Source organism: Schistosoma haematobium, chromosome ZW (genome assembly GCF_000699445.3).
Source record: "Schistosoma haematobium chromosome ZW, whole genome shotgun sequence".
NCBI lineage: Eukaryota > Metazoa > Platyhelminthes > Trematoda > Strigeidida > Schistosomatidae > Schistosoma > Schistosoma haematobium.
Window position 1 is genome coordinate 64,493,951 of NC_067195.1, and position 17,939 is coordinate 64,511,889.

The 17,939-nt window shown below is 37.9% G+C and overlaps 1 protein-coding gene across 2 annotated transcripts in view; it reads left to right on the forward strand.

Annotated features, from left to right (window-relative positions):
* Positions 1-10,805: 10,805 nt before the first annotated feature.
* MS3_00004143 (uncharacterized protein) overlaps positions 10,806-17,939 on the forward strand; it is a gene marked incomplete at both ends in the record, with an annotated part of 29,333 nt that continues 22,199 nt past the window's right edge. The window contains 7 exons of one of the 2 annotated variants that reach the window (XM_051212028.1): positions 10,806-10,895; positions 10,938-11,087; positions 12,924-13,092; positions 16,235-16,312; positions 16,354-16,410; positions 16,448-16,501; positions 16,538-16,614. In XM_051212028.1, the coding sequence (XP_051072169.1) occupies positions 10,858-10,895; positions 10,938-11,087; positions 12,924-13,092; positions 16,235-16,312; positions 16,354-16,410; positions 16,448-16,501; positions 16,538-16,614 (623 nt within the window). Of the gene's footprint in view, positions 10,896-10,937; positions 11,088-12,923; positions 13,093-16,234; positions 16,313-16,353; positions 16,411-16,447; positions 16,502-16,537; positions 16,615-17,939 lie in introns of those variants that run through there. The other variant, XM_035732367.1, reaches the window with a different exon arrangement.

The window sequence follows — 17,939 nt, forward strand, 5'->3', positions numbered from 1 at the left end:
GAGTCAAACTATGTTGCCGATGCTCTGTCACGTACCCAAATGAATGCAGTTACTTCACTGGTGCTCGATCTCCCTGCTATGGCCGCCGCCCAAGCAAACGATCCCTGTTGTACCAAAGCACCACAATCCACGTCCCTTCAGTGCCAGGAAGTACCACTAGCCACGACTTCAGGCACCATCTTATGCGACACTTCTAACGGTCTTCCTCGACCCACCGTGCCCTCTGCTTACCACCGTCTCGTATTTGATGCCCTGCATGGATTGTCTCATCCAGGTATCGCAGCCACACTACGTCTCATCGCTGCACGATATGTCTGGCCGTCCATGAATAAAGATGTTCGTCTGTGGGCGAAGCAATGCTTACAACGTCAACGATCGAAATTGCACAGGCACGTAGCTGACCCCCTTGGCACTTTCACTACGCCGGATGCTCGCTTCGATTACGAACGCAATCTTCAGATCCTGGATATAAACCACTCTGGTGTGGTATGCTAACTCGAACAACAAATACAGAACACTGCTCCTGGTACCTTTATCCGAAAAAGACCTTAGTTGGCAACTCGACGATCAATGATGGCTTTCCTGTTCCGCCAAATCATCCGTCCTACAATCGCTCGTCAGCCGATCAGTTCCACGATTTAAACCGCTATTTATCGAAAGTGTAAACTCTTTCTAGCTAGAAGCTCCTGTAGTGACTTACTTTTATCACGGGAACACGATTGGTTTAATGAAAACAATTATCCTTATAACCAACTGTACCAGTGATTGTTTTACTGTGCTCGTTTTGTTTAACTGTGCTTATGACAGACATATTGTGCTTCTATTATTCTCCATCGTTGTTCCGCGGTTAGTGGCTTCGCTCCCACGTACTCCCTCTGCTGCTTCTTCTTGTACCTTTTCTTGGTACGATCTTGGTATTCTTTCTATACCATGAGATCGCCAATCAATTAAACTTGGTTCCACTTCGCCTTCTGATTTATTTCGCACGCACTTCTCAGTAGCGGTGTTCATAGTCAACTGGGACTCGACACCACGCTTCAATATAAAAGATTACTGAATTACACGGAAGTCAATGTGGGCTCGATGTTACCGGCGAGATGTATTAAGCCTGGGCAACCACACAAATAACTGTGTCGAAATTGCTCATAAACACCTGAAAGAATGTCTCAGAAGGGGTGATTCTCTGCTATTGACGTTCTGAAATATCTGGAGTAAAACAGACACTGACGTACGTTTGCGTCCATATGACGCTGTAAAGGATCTTCCACGTTTTCCAATTCTTCAGGTAAGAAACATAGTTAAATGTATCATTAATTCCGGGTTCCAATGTCATTTCGAACGCTTTTAAATTAGTTCACATCTTTTGCAGTTAAAATCGTACCTGTAAATTATGAACGCGTTCGGACAATAAGACACGAATTTATAGGAGGATAATACATCCGGTGCAACGACAGGGGTATGATGTATGTTGCTGATACATCACGTGCGCCATGTGCTTGTGAGCGTTTCAATAACTACGTGATGCCCTGTGGGCATATTCTGTATGCAAATTCTAAAGATCTGGTTCGTCGGGGTAGCCGGCACACTGGTGGACCAGTCGCACCATTTCTTGACACATACTCATCATACGTATAATTATTCCGATCAGTAATCGTGTAAATCAGTTATGCACATCATGAACAGAACAAAGTTGACCTATTCCGCTCACATGACGGTTAAACTCATTTATGTTAGCAATGGTGATATGCCTTACAATGTTCCAATGACGACGACCCTTGAGAACACTAAAACGCAACCACCAGTATGAATGTATACTAGGGAAGTAATTTTGAAGAACAATATCACTTTGAAGAAACTTTAATGGACCTTAGTAGACTCTTGTTCCTCATCCCAGTTAAATGAATCGGATGTCAAAATATAAGATAAATAATTGTCACAACCAGAACAATTAGGAATAAGTCGGGAATACTGTTGAAGAGCACCCACTAGTAAATGTAGGTCTGCATGATTTTTTTGAGACGGTGCATTTGCCATTTGAGATAGTCGCTTCATATCTGGTCTAAAACCAATACTATCAACTAGATATCCTGGACATTCAAAAGCAGATAAAAAAGATAAACACTTATTTGGATTCACCCTAGTATTCATCCCAATTATACCACGCCATAAAGCAATAAGCCTCTCGTCACAAACTACGTTATTAGAACCATGAACAATAAAATCATCTTGAAAAACTTCGACCACTTCAAGAACACTGATTATAGTATCGATGTTACATACTATCGAGAAATTGATTTCCCACAATCTACTGAAAAAAGGTTTATAAATCTATGATTAATATCCAAGCAAGTCACAATAACCGAATACGTTACGAGGACTGAATAGAGTCCGTATTAATCTCCGTTGTTAATTCTAATGCTAATTAGTACATTCTGGATCACATATAGTCTACATCCAACATGCATCCAGACATACACGTGATGAGCCTAGAGAGAAGAAGTACAATCGATTGCAGTAATCTGATTTCCAATTTATGCTGTGGTGGTTGTGGTGTTCATACAAACTGATGCCCCTTTTTCACTTGATTGTTCGCTCATTACAAATTACAAATATACCGTGCTGGTCTGTGTTCAATTAGTTATACACGCATTTTGGGAATTTTTAGTTAGCACATAAATTCGAAAACTTTTAATAATCGTATGAACGAAATTTTTTCAATTAGTGGATTCTTGTTAAACAAAGTAGCAGAACACCTACTAGAAATAATAAAATTGTTTTTTTGTTTTGCTTCAAAATATCTTTGGTCGGTGTTTACCTAACGCTGATATTATTGACGAACTTGGAAGTGTAGAAGTTTTCGATGTCTAAGTAGTTTTTATTCCACGGTGGTTGATGTGGACCATAGAACTGGATGACACCGAAACAAAATTAACGGATGTTACTCTTTTGGTAATGATTAATAACGTATCTTAGATACTAAGAATTTGCACTAAGATCCGTATACTCGTGTAGCGGCAAATAAATCCCCAAAATAAATAGCTCTGTAAGTTTTCGACATTAGATGCTGACCACATCAGTTTTAATGGACTCACCTAGCTGAAGGCGCTCGATCATGCATTCGCATCAGATCACGAGTGGGAACGCCGTGCTCAATATGCCTTGCAATCGCTAACCAGATTAGACCAGACGATCCTCGATATATTGATAGCCTATCAAATATATCTTTGAACCTCCTCACTTCTGTCATTTGATTTCACTTGGTGGGTACGATTCATATTAGGTGTTACTGGTTAAAGCGTTGTCAAACTCCGAATACCTGTGGCATCTTCATTGATGAGCCTAACGTGATCTGGTGCACCAAATTGCAAACTGTGAGTCTGTTTCTTTTTGAAATTCTGTATATTATTGCCTTATATTAACTTGTTATATATTGAGATATATGTTTCTACCGTGTTCTTGGATATATATATATATATATATATATACATATATATATCACTCGTTCATTCTCGTGCTTGATATTTTACCATGACTGAACAAACACCCAAGGTACTTAAGTTAAAGACTATGTCCACACCTTCGTTCCAACTAATGCTCTTCTGGCCAGACAACACTGAAGCCTGGTTTTGCTACGCAGAAGCCGATTTCGACGAGCACGGCGTGAACAACGCACGTGTACAGTTACTCGCAGTAGTCAAGGCACTACCGCGTGGATTCAACAGTTACGTAACACCTAGCATGTTTACTAGTGATGTTCCTGGACCCAACGAAACACTGAAGCAATCTATCCGTAAACGCAGAGAGCTAACCGATCGAAAAAGTTTGGACCAACTCCTTAATAACATCGACCTGCAAAACGATTCTGTGACAGACATGTTGCAAAGAATGAGAGAGGTTATTAGCCAAAGAACCTTCGATGATGGCCTATTGAAACCTCATCAACAGATGCATTTACGCAGGTTTAACGGCTTTGTAAATTTCTACATACGATTCATACCGAAATGTGCGTCAATTATGAAACCGCTAACCGACCGACTTCGTGCGAATGAGAAGTCTATCAATCTAGACGACACTACGCGTAAAGCATTCTCCACAATTAAGGAACTTATCGCTAAAGCAACAATGCTTGCTCATCAGGACGTTGAAGCACCGATTAGCATCGCAGTAGACACATCCGACCCAGCAATAGGAGGAGTCCTACAACAATGGGTCAACCGCTCATGGCAACCTTTGGCATTTTTCTCTAGATGGTTGCTAGACACTGAATCGAGGTACATCACATTCGGTAGCCAACTCCTAGCTATGTATTTTGCTGTAAGGCGTTTTCATCACCATATCGAAGGCTGTGAATACACCCTTTTTACTGACCATAAACCTCTTACATTCTCTCTAAGCTCTTCTTCAGACAAGTACTCACCACATGAGTCTCGACAACTGGACTACACTTCGCAGTTTGCTTCAGATATTCAACACATTTCTGGAGCAAACAATGTAGTTGCAGACGCCTTGTCTCGCATAACTTCCTTGAACGGTTTCCAAGGAATCGATTTTCTTAAGCTCGCCCAGCTTCAAAAGAAGGCACTGATATTCAGCACGAGTTACTATCAACAACCTTTAAACTGCACGTCAAACAGATTGGAACAGGTAGGGAAACTTTATTTTGCGACACATCCAGAGATAAGGATAGCTCAATCGTGCCGAAACATTATCGACGCAAAGTCTTCAATACGTTGCACAAATTTTTTCATCCAAGTGTTCGTGCAACCATCAAACTCAGAGCAGAACGGTTTTGCTGGCCTGGTATGAATAAACACGTGAGTGAGTGGGCACGCTCCTGTGTAAACTGCCAGAAAATCTAAGGTTATTAGACACAACAAAAGTCCCTTAGGCTCTTTCGAAACTCCTCATGCTCGTTTCGAACATTTTCATCTGGATTTGGTAGGACCTTTACCAGATTCAAATGGATACTCTTATCTTTTAACCTGAGTAGACCGTTTCACTAGATGGCCAGAGGCAGTACCTATCACGGACATCACTGCTGAAACAGTGGCCCTCACCTTCGTCGAATGATGGGTAGCAAACTTCGGCTGCCCTTCAACCATCACTACAGATCGTGGACACCAGTTCGAATCTAAACTTATCCGTTGTCTGGCCACACTATTAGAAATCACTCGCTTCCGAACAACCGCCCACCATCCACAGACAAACGGGTTAATAGAACGATTTCACCGACAACTAAAAGTTTCAATGTCGGCTGCAAACTTTTCTCAGTGGACTGACGCCCTTCCGCTCGTCTTGCTAGGTATTCGTAATGCAGTGAAAACTGACATTGGATACACTGCGGCTCAGCTGGTTTATGGAACGACATTCCGACTTCGAGGAGAATTCGTGGATCCTTCATCCTCTTCAATGAACATGGATCTAACTTCCTGTATGAACAGGCTTACAAACGCAATGCGTTCAGTTAAACTTGTTTCCCCTCGACCGCAATCAACCGATGTTTTCGTTCAACTTGACTTACGATATAGTACACACATATTTTTTCGTCGAGACTCACATCGTCGACCTCTGGAATCAGCATACGAAGGACCCTTCAAAAATTTTTAACATGAACCTCAGTACTATAGATTCGTTACGAACGGAACCAACGATAGCATCAGCAACGATCGTCTCAAAGCAGCGTATTTGGAAGGAAATCCTATTCACGTCGATTTTCCTTCGGTACAATCGAACGACACGACGCCCTCTCTTACAATACCTCTATCGACAGCCAATATACATGACGATACTTCGGCAGTATCAAAAAATAAACCTAAACAACGCGTTCTGAAAGATGAGTAAAATTTCCAGAACATTTGAACGATAATTGCACGTAAGATACTAGTTGACATTTTATATCGTCTCGATTTTCTTTCGTACTATATACAATTTTTTAAAAAGTCCAATTTTAATATGCTTATATATTTTTATTTTTATTTCAAAAAACAAAGCGAAAAAACCGTATTATAAAAATTATTTTTTTTAAACTATTACGTGTGCATGAGTTTAGTTTCTTTTTTCGCCCGCTTTGTGTCCGAACGCGCGTACGAGCTTATTTCGACATGCGCTTACATATTTTTTTCTTTTCCGGACGGCTGGAAAAGACAATGAGAAGAACGATAGAGTTTACGACGAACCGAAAATTCTTTGTATTTTTTCATTATTTTTTTACTAAGTTGTACTTCATGGTCCTTTATAGTAAGGAAAGACGATCAGACGCTGCTAAGCATAGCACGCTATCAAAATAAGATTTACCAGCGACAAACTCCGTGGTTTTAAACTTGTGGCTGGCCACTTCTTAGGGTCATCACTACCCCACTAGGGTGAAGTGATCTGCAGCGGTAAGTAAATCCCCGAAATAAATGGCCCCGTAGGTTCTTGACATTGGATGCCGACCACATTAGTTCTAGTGGACTCACCTAGCTGAAGGCGCGGCAACGCTCAAGAGGTATCGCGACAGTTTTTACGCTACGTTTTCATTTCTGTTTTGTGCACAGCCAAAATTCGAAATTAATTATAAATAAGTTTGAAAGTCTATTTTCCGTTTTCACAATCAGGTGAGAAGAGGGTTGTCCATTTTGCGGCACATAGTATCGCGAAGTTCTTGAAAATTCATTATTCAGGTGCAGCTATAATAATTTTTTCGTATTCGCATCGCAGACTAGCAATTATTTCTACTTAACTATACACCAAAGGTTGACAACCATTTATTTTTATATGAAATAACATGATCCAAGCATATATCGTCATAAAAATTTTGTTGTCGTCAAGGTTACCAAACTGAGCTACAAATAACGATACCGTGCTAAGATTTATCGTTTTCCCTCTCCTTATTAAAATTTTGACTGATTTTCACTGTTTCGTTCGACTTTAGGTTAACAGTGAAAATATTAGTCGTCCTGAGGGTTGTGAATATCATGTATATGCTATAGATGATTATAACACATACCACGATGTTAATATCACCTTCTACAGTTAGATATATTAGCCACCAAATCATTATATTGCAGGAAATAAATCATAATCATGCGGAAGAGGTATAATTATGTGAAGATTTTACCAGAGACTAACTAAACATATATAGCTTTACTACCTCTTCTACAGAGTTGCAATGTCTAGGCTATCGGTATTCTTGTAAAGATAGCTAATAGCAGGAATAAGTACTGTTATAAGGCGGTTACGAGAAAGCATTGAAAGGCATGATTCGACAATTAGATATCTTGATCTCAGGTGACCAGGTTGTCTGAGATCGTATGTGATGATCTTCGGAAATCAACCAAGGCCTGTCTAGCTTACGTGCTGATGCCGTAAATGACCATTACTCATACCTTACGTGGGACTAAATTAAAATCGGCATCAATAATTGCAGATTACACAGGACGATTCAAAGTAAGTTCACATAATAGTCTTTATATATGTTCACTGTCTAGGATTCCGAGATGCAACCTGTTCAAAGAATTAAATAATACAAGCTAGGTAAGTTGCGACCCAGGCCTTCCCAAGCAACGCAAGAGGTGAAGCAGATAAGAAAGGGTTTGCCAAATTCACTTTCCATCTGTAATTGAATACCAGTTTCTGTTTTTATACTAGTTTCCGGTAAACATTTATACGGCGATAATTATTTCCTGTCTATCTTATTTCCAGATAGCTTCGCAAGTGTTCACAGACCCAACGGGAACAATTCTTAAGAATCGGAAGTTATTTATCAATTTATCATTCGCGCTGGATTTTAATTTTGGTAAACGTTTTCATTTATAACACACCAGTCTTTTAATTACGGCAGTGCTTATCTATCGAGACTGTTCAAAATTCCACCTAGTAGTATAGTACACCATGTTCAAGGTTGCGGTATATGTTAAACGGGCTGTATGACTAATCGCGTGTCAGCCGAACTGGTAATTATTACACAAGAACGCGAAACAACATTCCTGTCTCACAGACACATAAGACTGCACAGTACACTCTCCCTGCCGTTACGCTATAAGAATAAGTTAATGGCCATATAAATGAATCTATGTAAATCTAAAATGATTACAATATTAGAACTTCTTGTCATCAAGAAGCATAGCTATGGTCAGTGTTAACAATGGATTCTGACGATGAAGCATGATTATTAGCACCGATTGAACTCATCACTTGTGTGCATATGTCTTCCGATGCTTCGAGGCATGAATCGATGAGTTTATACTTGCCAAAGATTCACTAAGAGCATGGATTGAGTGGTAGTTGTTAGTGAACTTCTCTAGCAGATCGTCACTCCCTGTAGAGATTGACATGTTGTCCAGCTCACGAAGAACCAAGTCCATTATGTATTTCCTTGTCGAAATGAGTCGAAAAGGCTCATAGAGACAAAGCAACACACACTTACCCCCACGAATCAAATCTTTAGAATGTGCATACATAATATGCCCACAGGGCATCATGTAGTCATTGAAACGCTCACGAGCACATCGTGCACGTGATGTATCAACAGCATACATCATACCCATGTCGTGGCACCGGATGTATTATCCTCCTATAAATTCGTGTCTTATTGTCCGAACGCGTTCATAATTTACAGGTACGATTTTAACTGCAAAAGATGTGAACTAATTTAAAAGCGTTCGAAATGACATTGGAACCCGGAATTAATGATACATTTAACTATGTTTCTTACCTGAAGAATTGGAAAACGTGAAAGATCCTTTACAGCGTCATATGGACGCAAACGTACGTCAGTGTCTGTTTTACTCCAGATATTTCAGAACGTCAATAGCAGAGAATCACCTCTTCTGAGACATTCTTTCAGGTGTTTATGAGCAATTTCGACACAGTTATTTGTGTGGTTGCCCAGGCTTAATACATCTCGCCGGTAACATCGAGCCCACATTGACTTCCGTGTAATTCATTAATCTTTTATTTAACCATACGCCCATGGGAAATGGGTTCTTAGATGTTCGTACTTCTGAGTATATCTGAACATAGTGCGTTATGAAAAGCGAAGCTCACATGTCAGACCGTCTAGTCTTCACAAGGTGTTCCAAGCATTTGCGTACATCAGGATTTCAGAAGTAAAGAAAATAATTTGTACAGCTAGCAAATACCTTCCTGACAAATGCTCCTAAGACATGGAATAAACAAAGTATTATGTTAGAATGGCTGTGTGTAGACTTCATTGCAGAAATTTCGGTCGTTGCCGAATCCATAACGAAAGTGTGTGTATCATAAGTACCACACGTTATGTCTTTAAGGCATTCCAATTTTTTTAGATACCGCGTCGTTCTCGCCTGGGAAGAGCATACATGACAGTGTGCTCTTGCCCAAGACTATCAGTCACCACCAGCTGGAACAGTGGAAAACTTTAAGATAAATTTATTAATCATTACTTACCCAACTTTGTTGGTCTGATAGGTCGAGTCAGTACATACTACCTGGGTACAACTGTGAACGCATTTTGGCGATATCGTCCTTGGTAAGCTGTTTATGGAACTTCCAAGAAACCAGATGGCGTAAGCTACGAGTTGGCGTATCACTCAATAGAAACGTTCTTAAATATAAGCGTTCACTTGACGTCAACTGTCGTCTCGATGGATATACAGAAATATATTCTTCAGTGCAAGGATGGTTGTGTACGGTCTTAACAGAGGTGGGTTTCAGCTCACCACTTACTGCACGGACTCAAAATTCAGATTGACAATGGCAATATTTCGACCGAAAGGATTAATTCATTTGAAGTAAAGCATACGTAGATGATAGACGTCGTCTTCTTTGTCTAGGTTGTGGTGGCGAGTTAGGAGTTGTATGCTCTTCGGAAGAATGATGGTCACTATCATCATCTATATCCTGAACACAAGCATCTGACTCTGACGAACTGCGTTGACGTCCATATGTACAGACATATCTCACGCAAAAATACTCTAGAGTTGGGTCATCACTGTTCTTTCTACATATTGACATAACGTACTTAATATGTGTATACGACAAAAATAATTGTTAACCACAGAAGTCATATTACCGTATGTACTTCTTTCAAATAGGCCTCAAAATTGTCCCAACTTGTAAATCTTTGAGATGACATAATGTCATTGAATATTCGTCCTATATCATGGCATCGTCTTCGTTACTTAAAGAATGAACGTTATCAGATATGGTGTGGCTGAACTCAATTCAAATCTAAAAATATATTGATTTGGCTGCTTCTGTAAAACTTCATGAATTGTCGATGTGACGCACCAATCATCTTGCGGCAGTTTGACCTTCAAGTGATCGCAACATCCAGCAGTGAATGATATCCCTGAGGTGCAGCCTTAAGGCGCTCGGTCATGTATTCGCATCAGATCACGAGTGGGAACGCCGTGCTCAATATGCCTTGCAATCGCTAACCAGATCAGACCAGACGATCCTCGATATATTGATAGCCTATCAAATATATCTTTGAACCTCCTCACTTCTGTCATTTGATTTCACTTGGTGGGTACGATTCATATTAGGTGTTACTGGTTAAAGCGTTGTCAAACTCCGAATACCTGTGGCATCTTCACTCAATTCTAGTTTAGTGCTTTCAGTAACACAGTATTCCTGTAACGATTGTTTAAGTTGGATTATTTAAAGCGCTCCCACCTATTTTTTAAGTGGTCTATCATATACGAACAACCGTCATCTGTAAGCCCAGAACCGTGAATATTATAATACACAACGAAGAAAATTCTCCCATGATTTTATGTAAGAAAAAGCTTACCGACTCAGACATGCAACGTTTCGTGATGTGTTTTATTAGACTAAATACAGGGTTTTCGAAATTTCTGTATGCGTTTCTGCGCACTATTATTTATTTACAACATGTACACAAACGCAAATTACGATGAGCTTCCTCACTGGTGTAGTCAGCTACCGATATTTAGTTACTCATAAAATATTAGTTCCAGTTTGGAGAGATGTGATCGATTGAAACATGAAAAAGAATTATTAATAGAAGAAATCGCAAAGTTGTATTGTCATTTACAGTCGGCGGAGGATGCCATCGCAGAACACTCAACAAAGGAAGATCTTTTGAGTCAGAAGCTCAACAGGTATAGCATTTTAGCACATACATCAGCAAAATAAATCACTTATATAAGTGAATAATGTGACCATAATTATAAATATAAAAATTGTATATTCTCATATCCACTTTTTCATTTTCGATATTTATGCATAGTCTTCCTTTCATCACTCCTGTATTATTTGTTTGCAGTCCTCGTTTTGTTTTGTATTTAAGGTCGTGAGAGTGCTCGACAGATCCTCTAGATTGTATACCTTGAGTTTCCAGGCATCTGATGCACTTGTACTATTTTATTTTGAATATTGGCAGACGTAAAAATCAAAGTTTAGCGATTAATGGTACAGAATATTGGCGTTCATGAGGCTTTATTGATATCTATTTTCTTTTAATTGTATAGAAGGATGAAGTGTTAGTTTCGGTCAAAACGTCAGGTAATTTGTTGTCACTGGTATAGTTGTACTCCTCACAGTTGTCTATGTATCCAGAAATAGGTATGCGTTTAAGTGTATGTATAAATATACATATAATGTTCGTTTATTGGTTGCAGTGTATTATCTTCTTAGTTCCAGCGAAAGGCCGTAGAAATTTTAATACGTACGCGATGGATAGGCAGAAAGATTCAGCGTATTTATTGACCATTTGCCTAAGCCCATGTTAAAAACTAGTTACCATTCAACGTTTCGGCCGATACTTGATTGCCTTTCTGCTCATTCATCCATCAACTTCCACTTATTAATACGTCTCCGTTTTGATTATTACGATCGAAAATGCAACCGGTTATTGGTTGTATTATGGTTGGCAGCAACTTTGACGCCATTTTCCGCACTACTGATGACTGACAATACTTACTGTACGACTTTTATTTTGTTTCTTCGATTATTGTTTCCAATTTTGTTAAGACCATCTGTTTTGGTTTTGTTATTTGAAACATGTAGACCACTGTTTCTAACCATGCTATCCCTCATAACTTTAGGCTATTCTCCGATAAAGAGAGTTTTGTTTATTATGTATTCGTTTTGATCTGTTGATCTTGTTGTTACTAGTTAGCTCAAGCTCATTAGGATCACTTAAATGTGTATGTTTCTGAATTAAATCTTAGTTACACGAAATAAAGCTTTTCATTTTTCTATTGAGATGATAAACCACTATATCAAAGAGCTGAATCCTAGTTGAGAATTCGAGACAGTTTATTCAAAGGAAGTTAAAAACTGTAGCAGTTACTGCATTTTATGAATAGCATCATCTTACAAATTTAGATATTCAATTTAAGTTTCCAAATGAAGATCAATACTGGAATCCAGGAGTGTCCGGATGAAAAGTTCTATGCAGGAAAAAACAACTCTAGATTCTATTTTTAACCACAAACCAACATCACAATCAAGTAGCATGTCTCGATTAACTTACTTAATCCATTCAAAAAAACACGATTGCATGGAGTTTTTAAATAATCTTACCATAAATCTACCTCGTAATTTCATCCTTACTTACCTTATATCATTATGTAAGGTTAAATATGCTTTTATTGCGGCTCTATGATTCTCAAATAACTCTCCTGTTTCTTAATTTGTCAAGCTTATTCACTAAGACGTTTTGCTTCAAAATCTATTGAAATCCAAGTGCTTCAAGCTTCTGACCTTTGTTTGTGAGTTCGTTTTTCACACTATGGATTTTTCTGTTAACATTTTCGGCCACCATCTAGGCCTACAACTAAAATTCTAGAACCATTATTTTTGTACCATCTCTTAACGGTTTTTTTCTGTTAATCAACAGCACACTGCCTATATCTTTCTTAGTTTTATTAGCGTTTAAAATATAACGGTTTAGTGCTTAATTTTTGATAGAATTCACTGTTATTTCTTCTCAGCCTTTCAGAAATTGCGGCGGAAAGAGATGAGCTGTTGGATCGTCTGGACAAGGAAATGACATATAAATATACCTTGGAAAGGTCACTAGAGGAACAAAAGTGTCGCAATGTAGAGTTAGAATCTAAAGCAGTGGTATTCGAAGATAAAGAAGCTATGTTAAGTAACAAGGTTATTTTTGCTTACTTTTATCGTGTTATAATGTTTGACCACTGGACTAGTTAAAACATGGCATTCTAATTTGGTTATTTTAATTTTCACCAAAATAAACTTTCAAAATCATGAAAAAAGCCGGGTGTAAATATTTAAAAGGCTTCAGTTGATGAAAAATAATACATAGGAGACATGATATTCTGGTGTTAATCACGCGTCAATCAACCGGAAAAACAAAGCCAATGCTTCAAAAATTCCCTCTTTTTATTTATCATATGTCAACTTACTCTTGGTAGTTTCTCAATAGTAATTTAAATTTGTCTCTCGAAATCTAGTTAGCAGGTGTTACAAAGCATAAGTTAAATTTGAAATGAATAAAAGGCTGGACATATGTTCACCGATAGATACTTGTAAACTATCGAAGAGTGTACACTTTTCTTTCATGCATGTAGTAAGTTGGAGGTTGTAGGAGACCTATTTAATACATGGATGTCATCTAATCATTTACTTGACATTATTTGACAAGTATTCTTCAAGTTGTACCTCATCATGTGAGTCTGAGAGACTGTTATTTAGGTAGCAGTTCTTGAGGAGGTCCTGACTCGGTGGTACAACACTATAATCCAAGGCCAAAACGTCACTGGAACAAATTCATCTATAGGAAACGATGAACATTGAATCCTCTACAACGTTTAATAAAATATGAAAACGGCTTCTTTATATTTAGTGAAGTTACCATTTTACTTTTACTTGAGACTTTTTTGACACGCAATTAAATCTAATCACGAAAAAGTTGGGGGCAGATTCTACTTAAATCCAAAGTAGTACTAGAATACATAATGAGATAAAGATACTGATGTCTTTACTGTTGTGGTCCCCAAATGCCCTCGTACGGCCGAAAGTGGGGAGAGTCCGCTCTCCCTCTCGAAATTCTCTCACATGGTCACGTGCATAAAACAACTGACAGTGAAGTCCTACTCACTACCTTCTCGCGGCATTACTGTTGTTTACGAGATCGAGAGGACGAAAAGCGAACGTCCGGCTCTTTAACCGGGTCGGTAGACACGGAAAGTCCATCTAGAGGAGATGAAAAATCCTGATTCCGAACCAATGGTGCACATGGGCTCCAGGATCCTGAGGGAACGAATGGCGTATGAACCAATCGTTGGTCATTGTCTACCATGGGACCGCGTCTCCCGACGTTACTCCACTGCATTGTGGATTAGATGTTCAAATCAAAGGCTCCACGTGTGGCCCCCTTAGGACATCACCTGCTTTGGCTTGGGAACCCGAACAGTATCCCAGACCTCACACAAATCGGGTGATTTGCGCAGTGTATATCTTTTTAGTGCCTTCTTGTACCAACGTTCATGTGTCTAAATAAAATAAATAATAAATAGTACTGTTGTGGCTAAATGCGGGGTACTAGAAAAAGATAGGAAGTCAGCTGATAGTATTTTGAGTAATAATCTACTGATGTAGATTAAGCATATATTAGGTATGCCTTACTACTCTTCCATCCCAAATATTTGCTTGTGTAGAAATAGGTCGGAAGCAATCTGGAGTTTTTGGTGGAGTCATATTCTTTAAGTTAATGTTCTAACTGTGGAGTTTTCATCATTCTTCTGAACGACATGAACAGCACATACTTCAAGCAGAAGTGGAATATTTCAGTTTCTTCACAAATGACAAACAACTTGTCCTGTCGACCTCGATCTTGATTGGTTGTTGTTGACCTTTAGCCTGTCATTGTCGTCAATTTTATTTTGATTTTCTCTCTCTTAGATTTGACTCTTGATTCTGTATTCGTTCAGGACTTTTTCAATTGGCTGAAAAATTGGATCGGTTTTGATGTGCATGTTTATTGCTGATTTACTTGAGTCCCAAGTTTCTAAAAGTCCTCTGGCGTTCTTAATATTCTTTCCATTCAAGATCTTAACATTTTTCTAGTCGAATATGTGCTTACAATTGTCCACATGGATTGATGTGGGCGAAGATATATCATGGCGTATGACAACTAGCTATCGTTCCTGGAGCTGAAGATAATGGGGCATTCACTCTATCCGATGCAGTTCACAAATCTTGTTGTTGAATATAAAATATGTTGTTAAATCCATAAGTTCTGTTAGATTTTGACTTTGTAGCTTCGTACACTTTGGGGGATTCGCATCATTGATTAGATGTGAGGATAAAGTTTTCTTTGCTAAGTTTATTTCGCTTGAGGTGAGTAAGGGTCTAACGTCGAAAGATATCATTAGTTCGCCGTTGCTGGTTTAAATATCCGTAATCTTATTCAATAATTGTGAGGTAGAATTAATGAAGTGATCAAATAAATCCACCAAGTGTTTCAATGTTCTTGAAATTCCTGTTAATAACTTGTGTTATGGGGTTGTGGAGAGTGACACAATTGAACGTAGAACAATGTTCGGTTTGTGTACTTTCGGCCTATAGTTGCAGATTCTAGACATGTCTCAGAATTGGTTTTGATGGTGTAGACGCATTTACTTGTCTAACTCTAAATCTTGAGTTTCAAAATTGTTATTACTCTTACCATAATTGTATTCATTACGATAAGTTCATCTTGCTGTGCTGATACAATGGCGAAACTTGGACATTTACGCCAGGTTTTCACAGCGTTTATGATTATTGAAACGTTTCAAGTATGGGATAACTTTTAAAAGGGTTCGTTTTACCAGAATTAAACGATGTCTATGGACAACTGCTCGCCCATTCTTTTTATATACTCCAGTCAGAACCGCTTGGTGTTTTAAAATCTGAATTTTTATAATCTTATAAACCATGTTACAGTCACTAGAATGGTAGACGCTCTTAAACAGAATAATAGTTGCTGTGAAGTACACAATTCCGTACTGATTTTTCCGCATAATGATGAATATTTTTGTTTGTTGTTTTATATTTACAAAATAACGTTCTATTTTAATATGTGTTACCTCTATCCGTTATTAGATTTAGGCTAATAACGTTACAATTACCTGTCATATGCAGGACTTAAGACTTTAAGTCATATATACGATTTGACGCCACAAATAGTGACAAGCCAACGTCTGAAATAGGCAATAAGTAGTTTTTCTTCTGCTCCGTAAAGCAGATTTTTTTATCTAGCTACACTAAATAGTGGTTTGTATGTTTACACTTGCAGCTATTTAAGCTGGAGAAGCAACTAGCAGAAAGAGATGAACATATCAAAGAGCTATTTCATATAATTCATGATTATGAGGTTTGTCGCCTTCAACAATATTAGAACTTAATCTCTTATAGAACGTGTTAAATAGAAATCAAGAACAGGTAACTAAAAAGTCACACGAATTATTTGTGGTAAGTCGGGGTTTCTTTAAAGACCAGCATACTACAGGCAAAATCTGAACTTTCGGAACTTCGTGCAAAAATAAATGATATTGAAGAAAATGTAGGTTAAATTTTGCAAACGTTTTGATGAATCCAGATCAATCTAATGCAAATATGCAGTTCTAAATTCAATGAAGTTGAAGAAAATATACAATCTATTTCATCATATGAGGGGTATGTTGTATTGTTGACAAATGAGTTTCCGTATGTGTATATAAGAAGACTAATTTGCCTCAATTATCTAAGTAAAAACGAAGCGTTTCATCATTTTCATGTCCAAGTCACGATAAAATTTATTACTGTTCGCTAAGGCTATAAATGCACCAAATTATTTATTATTAGTGATATATGATGTTATCGACAGAAATGTCTTGGATTCATTGTTCATTAACCAACAAGGAATGGTATTTCTAGACGTAGGTAAGTAGAAACTAAGTTAGGAAGACATATCGTTTCATAAAAAATGGAAAAACGAAATTCTACGAAAGCTGCTATATGAAGTCAACCGTATCGAAAGTTCACGATCGATACCATTAACTGATTGAGTTAACCATCACTCAGCTATGTACTAACTTTCTAATTTGGTTCTACTGTGGTTTTATCAAATATGGTAAAATATTTCGCAAAGATGTTAGTTGACTTTTGTATTTCCGAACTGAAAGGTCTGAGCACGTACTGTTTAGTCAGTACACTAATTTTTAATAAAATGTTAAACATAGCACAATAATATTCATATATAAATATATTTTTCCACTTAGTTTATGATTGAGTATGATTGAGTAAAGGAATCTAAAATTGGTTTTAAAATGTTAAATACATACGGAATAAATTTAAATTACTTAATTATAAAATATATTATTAGGTAAAAAAAGATTACTAAGTCGACTAGTTGCAAAATAGTGCAATAAATGAAAACCGGTGATAAATATTTAATCTTACTCTCATTCTGAAACAGTTGTCGGTGGACTTGCGACTAAATATTTATCGTTTAATCTTAAAGTTAGCATTTGTTAGGATGTGCAGAAAAATATACCAATAATTATCATGTTAAGTCTAATGGTGGCCTTGGACTTTAAATGTACACTCCCTATTGGTCGATATTTATTTCACTTGTAAAATACTGTACAAATGTTTTCTATTTTATGGTACAATGTGGTCTGGTTAATTGGTATGTAAATAGAGTATGTCTGAAATATAATGATTCATATCTCAGAGGCTAAGACTTGCGTTCTGGACTCAACTGGATGGGCTAGACAGGGAAGCGGGACCAATCGGGACTCTAGGCCGTTCATTACGCGTTTTACGTGACATTGATCCGATCGATAATACGCTGCTACCGTCAAATTTGCACAACGCGTTACAACAGCATTGTTGGTATTTTTATTGACTCTCAACGAGTTAATAATCCATGCCATCACAAATTAAAGTTCATACTCTCTGCACAAGTGAGTGACTATCCTGACTCAGTATCAAGGTTAATAACGCGTCAGGCGTTTGAA